General features: G+C 37.0%; 1 protein-coding gene across 1 annotated transcript in view; it reads right to left on the reverse strand.

Annotated features, from left to right (window-relative positions):
- LOC138704836 (GTP-binding protein Rhes-like) overlaps window positions 1-16403 on the reverse strand; it is a 377948-nt gene that overhangs the window by 23880 nt on the left and 337665 nt on the right. The window contains exon 2 of the mRNA XM_069833141.1: window positions 5057-5290. Within this exon, the coding sequence (XP_069689242.1) occupies window positions 5057-5187 (131 nt within the window). The 5' untranslated portion in view covers window positions 5188-5290. The remainder of the gene's footprint in view (window positions 1-5056; window positions 5291-16403) is intronic.

The raw sequence follows: 16403 nt of genomic DNA on the forward strand, positions 1-16403 counted from the left end.
CAGAAAACAGCAGAAATTGATCCAGCATTTTTCCGCACCCCAGCGATGAACAACGAGGAATGGAAAGCAGCCAATTTCGAGCTACGTCACCATTACACAAGGGGAGCAATCCATGGTTTTCACTACCACATCTGTAATAGAAAAGGCTTTCACCAGATGTCCAGTGACTGTGCGTGTGTAATCTGTGGACTGCATTGCCCGCTATATCATCTCTTTGAGTGCACACTCAGAACACTGCCGCTGTCGTACTATGCTGAAGACGAGTGACAAAGAACTTTGTACAATATACTCACTTTGTACAATGTGTATATTAAATCTGTTATAATAATTTATCATATATTTTGTGTGTTTTATATTTTATGTTCAGGAAGGAATGTTATAATTTTGTTTCGAGCATTCTCAGTACAAGTTAATTAAAAAAACCCTGACTTTCATCTTCGATTCTTAATTAATTAGTTTCTCAATCTTTCCATATTATTAATGCCGATAATTTTAATTTTGTGACAATCTTTTCAATTATCAATGCAAAATATACAATTTTTTTGCCCTAAGCTCACGTATGGTCGGTCTTCCAGGTATTGATGGTGATGACGATAAATATAATAATAATAATAATAATAATAATAATAATAATAATAATAATAATAATAATAATAATAATAATAATAATAATAATAAGGCTTCGTATTCCAGCTACATAAAGACTGAAGTTAAAGACACATTGGGTATATAGTACGCCGAACACAGGTAATGCAACGGATAAGGATATAAACAAACAGGTCGTCGCTGCGTGTCCATGGAGTACAGCCAAATCCCGACATTCTGAAGCTATACTAGTAAACACATGCTTGAGCCGTGATGTTCATTTTCGCCGTGATCTTTGCAGTGAATAACGGAACTTGAACATATGCAGATGTCACTTGAAATGATTTTATATTGCCAGAAATTATTCCAATAGCACATGACGTTATTGGTGCATGATGTAGCGTAGTACAAGATATTGTCTGATATTTTTTAGTGTTTGAGTAGGATACTGCATGTTCTTCACTGAAAACTCACTAATTTTATACGTACCTTTCTAAAAATTCCTTAAAATGCAGATTACTTAATTTATTAATTGGAATGTTGGCACTGAACATCATGGTAGGCTACACAACTCCATGCTAAACGTGGAGTTAATATCTTCATAATTTTCAGATCTTGACGGTACTGGTACGTTTGGAATATGTTCATCATAATTTCTGTGCCTTTTGGTATTGCAGTGTCTTTTAGTGTACTGTTTTTTTGTCACTTTTACGTTTGTTTTACACATTTTATAGCCTATGTAATGTTGTCTCTATTGACAGTGAAAATATTAGTTCAGATGTCCTCAATTATGCACTGCAGTATTGCACGCTTGATCGTCTTACCTAAGGCATTTTACCTCTGCAACGAATCTTCAATCAGCCACAAAGATGTAGTTATTTAAATAATACGACTAGTAAGAGCAGTGATCGATAAGACTACTCACTATGACTGCGTCCCGGTTTTGACTTTCTAGGGGAATAGGGCAGAGGATGCGTAACTATTTTGTATACGAACGTACCTATACCTGCGCTGTGACGTCACATATACTTCGAATGAGGCAACTTCATTCTAGTTTATAGGTAGCTGGAATAAGGACCATAATAATAATAATAATAATAATAATAATAATAATAATAATAATAATAATAATAATAATAATCATCATCATCATCATCATCAACTTTCAGGTTTAGGCCTTCAGACCTGTTCCGTCCTCAGGGAATATCGTCAGTCCATCTTGTTCTTGGGCGCCCAACATCTCTACGTCCTTTGGGCTTATAATTTAGCATTATTTTGGGAAGTCGCATTTCATCCATTCTAATTATGTGGTCATGCCATTTTCTCTTCTGTTGTTCCACTCTGTTGTCCATGTTAAATATATTCAGCTCTGTTCTGATATCAGTGTTCTTTCTGTGATCTAGGAGGGTAGTCCCTGCAACTGCTCTTAGGAATTTCATTTCCGAAGTCTCTATTTTCCTCTTATCTTTCCTATTTAAGGTCCAATTTTTGCATCCATACATCAGGACTGGTGTGGCTACTACTTTATAAAGTTTCAGTTGCGTTTCTTTTGTAGTTTTCTGTCGTAAGTGTCTGGTTCCGCATATTCTCCCAAATTTATGAACTTTCATATTTATATCTTCGTTTTGGTTATATGTCACATTCGACCCTAAATATTGGAAGTTGGATACTTGTTCGATTATTTTATTATTTATAATAATTTTGCACCTAAGTGGATTTTTCCCTAAAAAGGCCATTGATTTTGTCTTCGTAGTAGATATATTCAAGTTGTATTCTGTCATTATGTTCTGTAGTTTGAAGGATGCCATTTGTAGTCCATCTTCTGTTTCTTCTATGATAGCCTGATCATCGGCGAATAAAATTGTGTTTAAAACTGTATTTCCTAGTTTTATACCCCCCGTTATAGTATCTTGCCATCTCTTAATGGCCTCGTCAATGTATATACTAAAAAGTGCTGGAGACATCGGGCAGCCTTGTTTAACACCTTGGTTTACTTCAGCTGTCGCGCCTGTTCCATTGTCAATCGTAATTAATGTATTTTGATACAGACTTTGTATAACATTTATTAGATGGATGGGGTATCCTTTGTTCCTCATTATGCTCCATAGTTTTCCCCGTAAGACTTTATCAAAGGCTTTTTCGTAATCCACAAATAATATATATGTTGGTAGATTGTATTCTCTCCTTTTTTGTATAAGCTGTTCCATTATAAATATACAATCAGAACATGAACGTCCTTTCCTAAATCCGTTTTGTTCTTCTCCCAGCATTACTTCATTTATAATATTCAATCTTCTTGTAATAATTTTCGCGTAAATTGTATAGGCTATATTAAGTAGGCTTATTCCTCTGTAGTTATTGCAGTGATTTCTATTTCCTTTTTTGAAAATTGGACATATTTTGGATATTTTCCACTCTTTCGGTATTGTGTATGTGCTCCAGCATATATTAATTATTTGTAGATATCTTGATTTTACTTCTACTGGAGCGTATCTTATTAGCTCGATGTTCATTGCGTCCGTACCTGGCGACTTTTTGTTTTTGAAACTTTTTAATATTTCTTCTAGCTCATAATATTCTATAGGATCAATATCATTCATTTCTTCATTGTGAGTTTCGTTATTATCTTTGTTCTTATTTGTCCACAAATGTTGAAAATAGTTGAGCCACTCCTCATGTTTGATGTTGTTCATGTTCAGGCAGTCTTTCTCAGATTTATTTAGATGTTTTATCACTTTATAAGCCATATTTTGTGCTCCATGTATATCGTATTCAATGTCACTAACAAATTTATCCCAACTTTCTCTGTTTATTTTCCTTACTTCTCTCTTGGCTATAGCACTTTTCTTCTTATAGTCTATTCTGTCTTCAGTAGATTTTGTTTGCAAGTATTTAAGATATGCTTCTTTCTTTTCCTGGATAATCTGTTTTATTTGTTCATTCCACCGCCATATTCCTTTCTTATTTTTAAACTTCCTCCTTTTACCAAGGGCTTCATTTGCAGATTTTAATATAGTATCTTTCAAATCCTCCCATTCCAGGTTTACATCTCTGCTTATAGCTCTATGATCCAGATTCTCTTGTATTCTTGAACAGTATAGCTTCCTTATACTGTCTTGTTGCAGTAAATGTATTTTGTAATTGGCTTCATCTCTTTTGGGTGGTTTCTTATTTTTGAAAGCCCAATATTTAGGGATGCTTACCTTAGATATTAACAAATAATGGTCTGAGTATATATCGCAGCCCCGATAAGCTCTTGTGTCCAAAATGTGTGGTGATAATTTCGTATTTGACAAAATATAGTCTATTATAGACTTCAGACCTCTTGCTGCCCAGGTATACTTATGTATTTCCTTATGGCGGAAAAAAGAATTTGTTATTTTGTATTCATTAAATACTGCAAAATTTTGTAGCATTTTGCCATTCTCATTTAAAATTGTTTCTCCATTTGTTCCTAAAATTCTTTCTATAGGTGTTTTCCCCACTCGTGCATTGAAATCTCCGCATATGGCTATATAATCAGTTTTGCGGACAGAATTTATGTGTTTCTGTAAATGCTCATAGAACTCTATGCTTTCGTCTTTCCGGCCCTCTTCTGGAGCGTATATTCCCACGATTGTTAGATATCCTCTATGAACTTTAATTCTTACATTTATTATCCTATCATTTATAAAATTATAGCTATGGATTCTGGTCTTCCATTCTTTCCTTAACAGGACTGCAACCCCTGATGAAGCTCGTTTATTACCTGGTACTCCGGAGTAGAGCATGATGTAGTCTTCTAATTGTTTCGAACCTTTCAATTTCTTTTTTGTTTCGGTAATGACTGCAATATCTACTTTCATATCTTTCAACTCTTTCTGTAGTTCCATGTCTTTATTAGCTATTCCTCGTGCATTCCATGTTGCAATGTTCAGTTTTTCCGTAATGCCAAATCGTTTTCCCTTGTTCTTTGCTTTTGTCGTCTTAGAGGTATCAGTCCGGCTAATTCCCTGAAGTTTGTCAGTAGATTATTAAGTCCCCTGGCCGCGTTACGAGCGCTGCGCAGGGCTAGTTTGGTGGTGGGGCTGCCACCTCAAAGCCTCCAAACATGCTTCTCTGTGTACTAACCCCTCCAGAGAGGGCTGCTTCTTCCGCTCTCCAAGTCTTGCTGGTCGTCTATGTCTCCCACGTCGCCCTGGAGACCGTTGAAGTCTTCACACGTATCCCTGTGCAGGGGGACACAATATACCCTGCGTCACTGGGTCCTCGACAAAACTTAGCCACCAACAGGTGTTGCCCACCCCCGCGTCGTGGACGCGTCTGCCGAGATTTAGCCATGTGTATCCAGTTATGACATAAATGTCTGCCCTGTGTACCGTGGACCGGGTTAGTAGCCTTGTATAATAATAATAATAATAATAATAATAATAATAATAATAATAATAATAATAATAATAATAATAATAATAACACTTCAGCTCACGCATACCCCATAACGACGACTCGGTGCTGCTCTTTCTGCAGCTGCGATACACCGCCACTGCCCTGGCTTCCGCTGCTGGAGGTCGTGGACTCCGTTCCCAGTGAGGGCAGTCTGAGGCGTCCGCCCGCTCCCGGCATACTGCTGCGGCCCGCTTGCAGCACGCGGAACACAACCCTGTTGCGGCGCCTCTCGAAGCGATCCACAGCGACAGAGGGCGAAGACAGCGTGCGGCGGTGCGACCTGACAACAAGCAGTGGAAAACCTTAATTTAAATAGATATTCAATGACACTGTATTATCTAGGCTATTCAAATCTTTCTACAATTTCCTTCCTTGTCTATTGTTCGGCATAAGTATAGACCTATACAAATTGTTTGCTCAGGATTTCCCAAATTGTTGTGCAGAAAGTTCAATATGATTTCACTTGTAAAGATCATCCGACTTTGTAAGTATACTGCACCGTACATTTGCGGGCATATTTATTCTAGTAGTTATCACGGCATGGCGCGTCCTCAGGTTGCGGATCGAGGAGACGGCCTCCAAGAATGGAGGGTAGCTGTAAATAATATATTGAACAAGCAGTCGCGGACAGCCGATGAGGGGTGGTCCTCCGGCTTGGGGGTTGGGCGAAGGGCTAACAACTCATCACCATAAAAAACAGCTTATTACGAAACCTTCAAACAGCCCCGGACACGGGAATCTTACTTGAAGCAAGTAAAGATATAGGTTTGGAAGTAAATCCCGGAAAGACAAAGTATATGATTATGTCTCGCGACGAGAATATTGTACGAAATGGAAATATAAAAATTGGAAATTTATCTTTTGAAGAGGTGGAAAAATTCAATACCTGGGAGGAACAGTAACAAATATAAATAATAGATCTACTCCGGAGGAAATTAAACACAGTATAAATATGGGAAATGCCTGTTATTATTCGGTTGAGAAGCTTTTGTCATCCAGTCTGCTGTCAAAAAATCTGAAAATTAGAATTTATAAAACAGTTATATTACCGGTTGTTCTTTATGGTTGTGAAACTTGGACTCTCACTTTGAGAGAGGAACATAGGTTAAGGGTGTTTGAGAATAAGGTGATTAGGAAAATATTTAGGGCTAAGAGGGATGAAGTTACAGGAGAATGGAGGAAGTTACACAACACAGAATTGCACGCATTGTATTGTTCACCTGACATAATTAGGAACATTAAATCCAGACGTTTGAGATGGGCAGGGCATGTAGCACGTACGGGCGAATCCATAAATGTATAAAGAGTGTTAGTTGGGAGGCCGGAGGGAAAAAGACCTTTAGGGAGGCCGAGACGTAGATGGGAAGATAATATTAAAATGGATTTGAGGGAGGTGGGATATGATGATGGAGACTGGATTAATCTTGCTCAGGATAGGGACCGATGATGGGCTTATGTGAGGGCGGCAATGAACCTCCGGGTTCCTTAAAAGCATGTAAGTTATCATGCTTCCTATTAAATCCGGGGAACGCATGTTTATTTATTTTTTTTGTTATTTAACGACGCTGTATCAACTATGAGGTTATTTAGGGTCAATGAGATTGGTGATAGCGAGATGATATTTGGCGAGATGTGGCCGAGGATTCACCATAGATTACCTGGCATTCACCTTACGGTTGGGGAAAACTTCGGAAAAAATCAAACCAGGAAACCATCCCAAGCGGGGATCGAACCCCGAGCGCAACTTCAGACCGGCAAGCAAGCGCCTTAACCGACAGCCACGCCGGTGGTTGCGCATGTTTAAATCCGGATGAGAGTGGTAAGTGACCTCAGCGCAATGAGCTCTCTACTAAACTGGAGGCACTACTCAATGCTTTAAAAGCGTGACGCGAACTAAGAGCGCCTGAGCGTATTGCTATCTCTTTCTAACATAGTGTTGTCCTTGTCTCCCTTGCAGTGAATGCTATCATACACAATAACGACATTTTTATTGCTTACTGCGCATGTGCAACATCAACCTCACGAAAGAACCATTGAAACACATTAGTTAGAAAGAGAGAGCAATACCCTCGCCATCGTTTTCTGGCAAGAAAGAGCATTGCAGTGGTGCCTCCAGTTTAGTATAGAGCTCACTGCCTCAGCGTGACATCCATCGGAAGGGCGGGCAGTAAAGGTGACAGACCCATATCAGATTTATGGCACGTCAAATAACTGTCCCTCAATTAAAAGGGTCCAGACAAAATTTACCGACTATTTTCAACCATTTCAGAATTTGGGAGTTCGAAAAGAGGCCATATGAAAGGCCTAAATGCGATCAGTTTGTCGCATCTTCCATTTAGTTAACATACCAATTTTATCCAGCTTCACCCTATAGCTATTCCACGAACCTGGATAAATTAAATTCGATTATGGCAAGTCACAAGAATTTCTTTCTTTTGTAACTACAATTATATAAAGATTTAAAAGATTTGAACGTTACTTTGACGTTATACGGAGATTAAGATTATTTCGAATTACCTCATAATAATATGGAATGCCATAATAATTTATGTCGTGTTCCTTAAGTATCATGTTAAATTCATGTCAGCATATTTCAGTCATGTGTCAATCCAGAGTTAAGGAAGATAGTCTCAAAATGCGCATGCATTATTTCCAGACACTCCCTCACTCTTCCTACAGAGCTGCGCACGAGATCGGATGAGTCTACTTACGAATTATAGGAGAATGCGTTAGCCTTTGCTTTGAACTCGGTAGACACAAGCCCGATCTTCCCTTCTACTCCTACCCACTTCACAGAAACGTTGTTCCCCTATTGCGCATCGTGAGTGTCTTGACAAAATACACAAGCTGTAGTGTTAATATCTCCTAGTTTAAGTGTATACTACTGTATGTGTATGTTCTTGTTATTCATGGGGAATGTCATTGCTAAAACTGGCGCTATCAAAACCTCAGAGAGCGTTTTGTGATCTGAATTTCGCAGCTTATCGTTCTGTTGTAACTACAGGTAGAGGAACAGTTCATTTTTCAGTAAGAGTGTACAGTATTAGGAAAAAGATTTGTCGCACAGGTACTTTGTAAGTCCCCGAAAGGAGGCAGTGCGCATGATCAGACATACAACGGAACAAAACTAATTTTATTACCTCAACTAGTCTTTCTCTTGTGAACCGGGTCGCTCGTCCTCCGATCATGCGCACTGTCTCCTTTCTGGGACTATAAAGTATCTGTGCGACAAAACGTTTTTCTAAGACTGTACATCACCTCACTTCCACCATCATGCGCGTAAGTACCTCAACGTTGGATTTGTCGCTTCACTGTCGAAGACTAAAACTCGACGAAGTGACCTCCGTACTACCTTGACCCAAACCACTGTGTTTTTTCTGTGGTAGTATGTAAAGGACAATTTTTAATTTCTTACTTTCGCCAATAACATGCAGGAGCTACGACGTCACACCAATGCTGCTGTGCAGTGTGGGAGGAATTGAAAATAGCACCTAGATGTGTGCCGTGTGACTATACTTCATTCCATAATGTCTGAGAGAAGATGTAAACATTGCCGGCAGAGGAGGAGAGACGTATAATTGCTATTCAACTAATGGCAGGGATCTCATTCCACACTTGACTTGAAGATGGGCGATCTGAAGCGTTTTACACCCGCCCAACTTCAAGATAAGCATGGAATGATACCTCTGCTATTGGTTGAATAGCAATTATACTTCTCTCTTTCTCTGTCTACTTTTCCTGTCAGACATTATGGAACGAAGTATAGAAATTCACATTTACTGAGAACCAGTAAGTATAAAATAGAACTAGTCGCCCTGGTTGGCGCAGTCGGTATAGTGCTGGCCTTGTGTGTCCGAGGTTGCGGATTCGATCCCGATCCAGGTCGATGACATTTAAATGTGCTTAAATGCGACAGGCTCATGTCACTAGATTTACTAACATGTAAAAAAAACTCCCATGGAACAAACTTCCGGCTCACCGGCAGCGCTGATATAACCTCGGCAGTTGCGAGCGTCGTTAAATAAAACTTAATTTAATTTAAAATAGCCTAAACCTTGGAGAGATTATCTGTCTACTGACACTTCTTGCGTTGCTTTTTTTATTTTAGTAGGTTATTTTACGACGCTTTATCAACATCTTTGGTTATTTAGCGTCTGAATGAGATGAATGTGATAATGCCGGTGAAATGAGTCCGGGATCCAGCACCGAAAGTTACCCAGCATTTGCTCATATTGGGTTGAGGGAAAACCCCGGAAAAAAACTCAACCAGGTAACTTGCCCCGACCGGGAATCGAACCCGGGCCACCTGGTTTCGCGGCCAGACGCGCTGACCGTTACTCCACAGGTGTGGACTCTTGCGTTGCTGTGCCATTAACAATTACAGAGGGATCGAGAAATAAGTGCTAATTTAAAGTATTAATAATGGTTGCATAACATAACTTTTTGTATAACTTGATGTAAAAACTCTCCGAGTTTCGAAGACTGGTCAGTGCAACTCGATGTGTGCGCCTCGAGCTACCCTGAAGACATCCAAAAGGTACTCAACCTTCTGCCAAGTGTTCCATAACATTTGTGGAGTGATTAGCGCAGCTGCATTTATAATGCGTTGTCTCAGTTTTTCCAAAGTGTCAACTGTATCACGTTGGTACACAACACTTGTCACAAAGCCCCAGAGGATGGTCAATGGGTGTCAAGTCGGTTGACCTAGGTGGCCAAGCAAGGGTTCTCCTCTTCCGATCAACCTATTGGGAAAGTTTGCATTCAAGAAGCCATGCACTGCTCCATAGTAATGGGGTGGAGCCCCATGTTGCTGAAAAACCGATTCTGGGAGGAGCTGATCAACAAAAAATGATCCGCAACATGTCCAGATAATACACATTCTCTGGGACTGTCGCCTCGATGAAGAAAAATGCTCCAATGACGGAATATTCTACTGAATGGTGCCAGGCTTGTTTCCACGATAAATGTTAGTGCGCATGCAGATAAACATGCAACTGTTTTTAAACCATTGGTGCATAAACTTGGATAGTTGCTGCATCTTGTCAGATGTAAATTAAAACAATATCTTCATCCGATTTTAAATGGTGAGCATTTATTTCTCGATCTCTCTAAGCTGGACACGGTGTATTGTTTAAATATGAGAAATGATTTTAGGCCTCAGTGTAATATCTAAAAAAGCATAATGGTGAAATTATAAGAATTTTTAAATTAAGGAGGCCATTGAAAAAAAAAGTTTAATATGGTGACATCGGAGTACTGATTGAAAGAGGGTTGAAGGAGAAAGAGGAATAACTTTATATGTCTCGTAAGAATCAAACCAGTATCCTGATTCATATGTAATGATTCTAATCATATTTTGCTGAATCTGCCCAGATTTCTTTTTTCTCTTGATTTATCCTGTACCACTCTGAATGTGATTCTGATATCGTTCTGTTTAAATGAATCAGCCAACTTTTATTTGTACTTTACTACTTTGTCGTTCAATATTTGTGTTGCTTTCAGTTGCCTTGTGCTATCTTCATTTTTATTCCACGTAAGATGGTGAGAGAAAGTATTCAGACTTCATAAATGTAAATTACAGTTTTCAAAATCTCAAATTTTGCTGGTATAGGGTAATATTGTGATACGAGTAATATTGTGATAGTTCTTTTTGAGAATTTATTACAATTCTACTGAGCGATAAAAGAATCGGTTTTGTGCAGAAACTTGTCCACGAACATTTCCTTAATACGATGACGGCCTTTCTCTCGCTCAGTAAAATTATAATAAATTCTCAAAAAGAACTATCGCAATATTACTCATATCACAATATTACCAACCTTTATCCTAATTAATACATGATTCTTCTGTGGTTTGAATCTCACGCAATGCAGTATGAACGGTAACCTCCTATTAGTTCAACGTGACGACCGATTTGTAAATCTGTTCTTTCGCGAGAAAGGAGAACTTGAAACTTCTGCGGGTAAAGGAGTGTAATCAATTAAGGGTCAGTAACAGTTCTCTAAATCAAACAGTTATTGGCGACGAGAATTTCTTTATTTCACATTTTTTTTTAGAAAGAAAGCAACTACGAAATGGAAACACGCTAGTGCATAGAATAAAACAGTAATGACTTCTGTATTTGGAACATTTCAGGTGGTTTTTTCGACGCTTCCTAGACTACAGATCAGCTATTAACATAAAAATTATTATACAAAGATAAAATATTTGATGAAAGATGAGTGGAACGGAGAAAAATTCTCTTCGGCACCGGGATTTGAACCCGGGTTTTCAGCTTTACGTTCTGACGTTCTATCCTCTAAGCCACACCGGATTCCCATCCCGATGTCGGATCGAATTCTCTCAGTTTAAGTTCCATCTCTTGTGTTCCCTCTAGTGGCCTGATCTCATGCACTGCATCATAGTTGCATGACAGTGGCACAATGTCCATACATGTGCAGAGGTGCACTCGTTATGAGTGACTAAGTGGCTGGGATCCGACGGAATAAGCGCCGTCTTAAATCACTAAGTGATTATTTTTCGTATTATGCTATACCGAAGTACATATGATATATCCGTCCAGATATTCTGCGTCATCATATGATGAAAGATGAGTGGAACGGAGAAAAATTAATGGATACAGCGTCAGCACGTATATCTTAAAACCCGGGTTCAAATCCCAGTACCGGAGAAAATTTTTCTCCGTCCCAGTAATCTTTCATCATATGATGACGCAGAATATCTGCACGGAAATATCATATGTACTACGGTACATCATAATAATAAAATATTTCGAGAAAGTTCCAGAGAAGAAAACGGCTCTGTGTCTAGAGCAGTGGTAAACTATTTTCTTCACAGCAAAGCCGCAAAACAGACATGGTATAAACATGGCATAGCAAACACACAACATTCCACTGGAAAATTTTAAAAGGAAAAGCATTCATTTCGTATTCACTTTCCAAGATGTTCTTCTTTTTCACTCACGGAATAATTTCATATCTAATGAAGAGAATCAAAAGTTTTGTGAGATGTTGACTGCTACAACAGGGCATATAGTCTTAGCGTCCCAAATGAATATATTGATTAATATAGTCAGAAAATGATTCAATTGTCAAGGATATATTTCTTAAAGGTATTTCTATGACAGTTTCATATTATTTGCTACCATTACGCAATGGAGTATCGTCTTGATATGAGAATATGTAAAATTTTATTTTTTCTAATCAACTTCGTCTCTTATCTACTGCCGTCTTCCATTGAACTTAGTAATATCAGCTGAATGAAACTCTTTACTTATCCTGTAATTGTTTTATTGCTAAAACCCGTTAGAAATACTCTATGGGAACTTGCCCACATTTGGTTTGTAGAACTTTGTAGAACACAGATTTTACAGAATCTGTTTTGTACCTCGAAAATATACTCTGTGTTGCGTACAATTTGTGAACGCAAACAGCAGCGGTTCGTTTGACAAATCTTTCTTCCAATTTATTTTAGTTACATGAAATGCTGTTATACTCCCAATGGAGAACAAAAGCATTGTAACATAAAATAATCTGTTTAGAAGGGTTTAGTGCTACCGCGTCCGTCTTCCATAGGCCTACGAATAAAAGAGAATAACGTACTGAAACGTAATGCAATCAACTATGTTGACAGCATTTCATTCATTTACCGTGGTTTCTGTTGTTCGTTAAAGAACATAAACTTGTCTAATTTAAACAGACGCAATGAGTTCTCCTTGAAAATAGGTACAAATAAGTATTTCAGAATTATTTCACATAGTAATAGTGGAATAAAATAACTACTGCATAAGATGTAAGCCTACAGGTGCCCCAATAATTAACGAGCTTTGATACGAAATCAAGTAGCCCCAGTTCAAATTTTCCAAGTACTATGAGCTGTAGATGAAAAAAAATCATAAATATGACTCATCGACTGAGAACAGGTAATCAGGGAATGTAAAATGGTCAAAAATGACTTTTTTTGTTTTAGGCCTAAAAATCTACATTTTTCTGGGATTAATTTGATGTATTATTTATTGCAAACAAATATTTGAAGTCTCTAAGAGACTTTTAAATTATTGATGTGAGACATGCCATGCCCCCTTTCAGACTTTTTTCAATCCTGACATAGTTTAGAATAGGATTTTCTCATCATTATCCTGATTCTGAATTTTGTGTTTCAAAAATGGACACGTCCAACTCTATTGGTTTAAAAAACGGACAAAAGTCAATCTTAGTTTCCAAAGTGTACAATGTAATGTTTCTGATTTCACTTAAATTTAATTTTTCAAAATAAATTCCCATTTTTCTGCATGAAACTTTGCCCACACATTATTCAATCATGTCTCAATAATGTGAACTACAACTATTTAACATTCAAATTATTTCATAGAAGTCGGTATCAATAATCACTGCAAAATATGAAAAAAAAAAAAAAAAAAAAATTACATTAATTTTTCAAATTTACAGAAAAACCACAATTTCCAAATCAACATAGAAAATGATTTTAGTACTCAAAATGAAAATATGTCTTTACTCTATGTTAAAAAAAATTCATTCCAATCACTCCACTAGTTTCTAAGAAAAAAAAAAATAATTTATATCTCATTGTTTTCAGTTTACTTTCTGCAATGTTTATTTCTAAAATATTTTATTAAAATATTTATGTCATACCATTAACTTTAACATTATATTAACTATAACATTGTAAGAAATGAAATGCGACTCTGAATGGCGTTGTCGTTTGTCCCCCTTGATGATCTCCGTGAAATCTATGAATACATCTGCGCTACCATCTCAGAAGTAATTGAAGTGGCAGAATATATAGATTACAATTATACAGGGACATCATTTTATTTTTACTTCAATTTTTATTGTACCTGAGTTTTTGAATATACTTCACTCCCACTCCTTCTACTAATAAAGTTCCAACTGTCCTCTACACACAGATCCAAGACTGCATATAGTAAACAGCACTGAGTTAGTGAGTATAGTACGTTCCAGAAATATGTTCGCGTTTTCCAGTGACGAAAGAGCTTTCAATATTGAATCATATTTTCGCACAGGTACTGTCCGTTTGCATCTCTATTTCCTCCACCTGCTTCTGTTCGCTCCTCTGTAAAAGCTGGGCTGTCTTACCTCTTTTCTGAAAACATTAATTTCAGTTAGGAATTGGACGTTTAAGTAATATTATACAACTGTTTAAAATAACTTAAATAAAAGGGCCTCGTTAAGTAATTAACTGTCACGTGATTTCCTCCCTTTCTACAATCCTGCGGCATAACCACTTGGACGGACAGTAGATAGCATGTCTGAGTAATTTTATATTTTCGGGTCGGGCAGAAGTGAAGATTGAATTTACAGTACGTAGAGTAGGTACATAATTATTTCAACATAAGTTACTAGTACGAAGGACAAAACTGGCAATTGGAATTGGATGCAATAGTCTATAGTGCGATAATATGCACAAAATAACTGAAGCCTGCATCGAAATGAACGGCCACCATTTTCAAAATTGTGTTTAAATATTCATATTATGATTATTTTTCAATTTAACTTCTTTCTCTATATTGTACGCTAATGTGCTGTAGACAGTATAATATACACTGCATAATGAATACGTTCGCATGGATAACTCACTTCGTGAGTAAAAACACTTATTCTTAATACAGTACCGTACTTTGATTAAAGAAAAACCTAATGAAAATTATCAAACTCAAAATCGCGATATTTCCTAGTTTACGTAAATGGATGAACTACTTTTCTTCCTTCCTATACCTAGTAGAGTGATTTGTGTTTTACGCCAGTATCATCGAACTCCAGTCTTGGAGGGGGGAGCAAGCGGTGTTTCCGGTTCTCTAAAGGTATAGACAGGTTAATATTAAAAATGTTAGTAAAAATAAAATGATGTCCCTGTATTAGAGGTAGAACAGCTCGTGGAAGGCGGCATGCAGTTCGACCCTTATTTGCACCACCGACATGGAACGTATATAACCAAGTTCAGGAAAGTTTGCATAGAACTACAAATACAGTTTAGGGTTGGCATAATAAATTCCAGCGACTGATTATATCTCACCATGTTTCAATATAGAGATTCATCGAGACGATACAGAAAGATCAACGAGACAATGCTTCGTTAATTATTCAGTCATTAGCTGGACACAGAAGAATAAAACACCATAACAAAAAAAAAAACCTATAGCAAGAATCTTCAGCAGGTGGAGAACATGGCCCGGAACTACAATACATATAAGGAAAACCACGATATACGTACATATCTTAGAGCAGGGCTGGGCACATTACGTGATTCTGAGAAATGAGCGCTGTGTGGTTTAAAGAGCGGTTCTTCCGAGCGCTGTGACGTATGCATACTGTACGTCATTCAGTGTCGGTGCAGTGGTGACTCTGCAGTATGACGGCAAACTTTGAAGACGGAGCTTCCGCTCATACACTAAAGCGGCCCGCTACTCCCAATGCTTTTAATGTATCATGGGAGGAGGAGTTCTTTTTGGTAGAGAGCAGTGGATTAGCAAAGTGTTTAATTTGTCATAAAACACTCCAACTGATTAAGAAGTTCAATATCCAACGGCATTATTCTTTACAACGTGCTACTGAATATGACAAAAATGTCGGTAATGAACGCCATAAATTAATACAAAAACTTAAAGAAAATGTTTCTCAGGTACATTATATTAGAGTATCTATTTGATATTTATATTGTATTATAAGTTATTATACATTTAGTAATATATAATTTTAGATTATACAAGCATTATGTTATATTATAGTATAGTATATTACAGTTCATGATATATCATATCATATCATATCATATATCATATCATATATCATATCATATCATATCATATCATATCATATCATATCATATCATATCATATATCATATATCATATATCATATATCATATATCATATATCATATATCATATATCATACCATATCATCATATATCATATATCATACCATATCATATCATATCATATATCATATAATTATCATGTCATCATATATATTATATAATATAATATTATATAAAGAGTATACTGCAAGAATGATGGATGTCATTTAGAATACATTTTTCAGGAGAAGTAATTGAAAGTTTGAAATGCTTAGTGCTCAAAGCTTAACTGTGATTTTACGATCATTATTGGTCAATGACTATCAGTGTTAATGCCACATAACTCTATGTACATTCTACATGTCTTAAGCTATGCATTGACAGAGTCTTGGTTCATTTTCGACAAAAAAGTGACATCCATCATTCTTGAAGTGGTCTCTTCATATATTATATTATATTATATTATATTATATTATATTATATTATATTATATTATATTATATTATATTATATATGTATTAACAGGATGACAATAATGCACTTAGTGAATCGGCTGTGA

This window comes from Periplaneta americana, chromosome 8, assembly GCF_040183065.1.
Source record: "Periplaneta americana isolate PAMFEO1 chromosome 8, P.americana_PAMFEO1_priV1, whole genome shotgun sequence".
NCBI lineage: Eukaryota > Metazoa > Arthropoda > Insecta > Blattodea > Blattidae > Periplaneta > Periplaneta americana.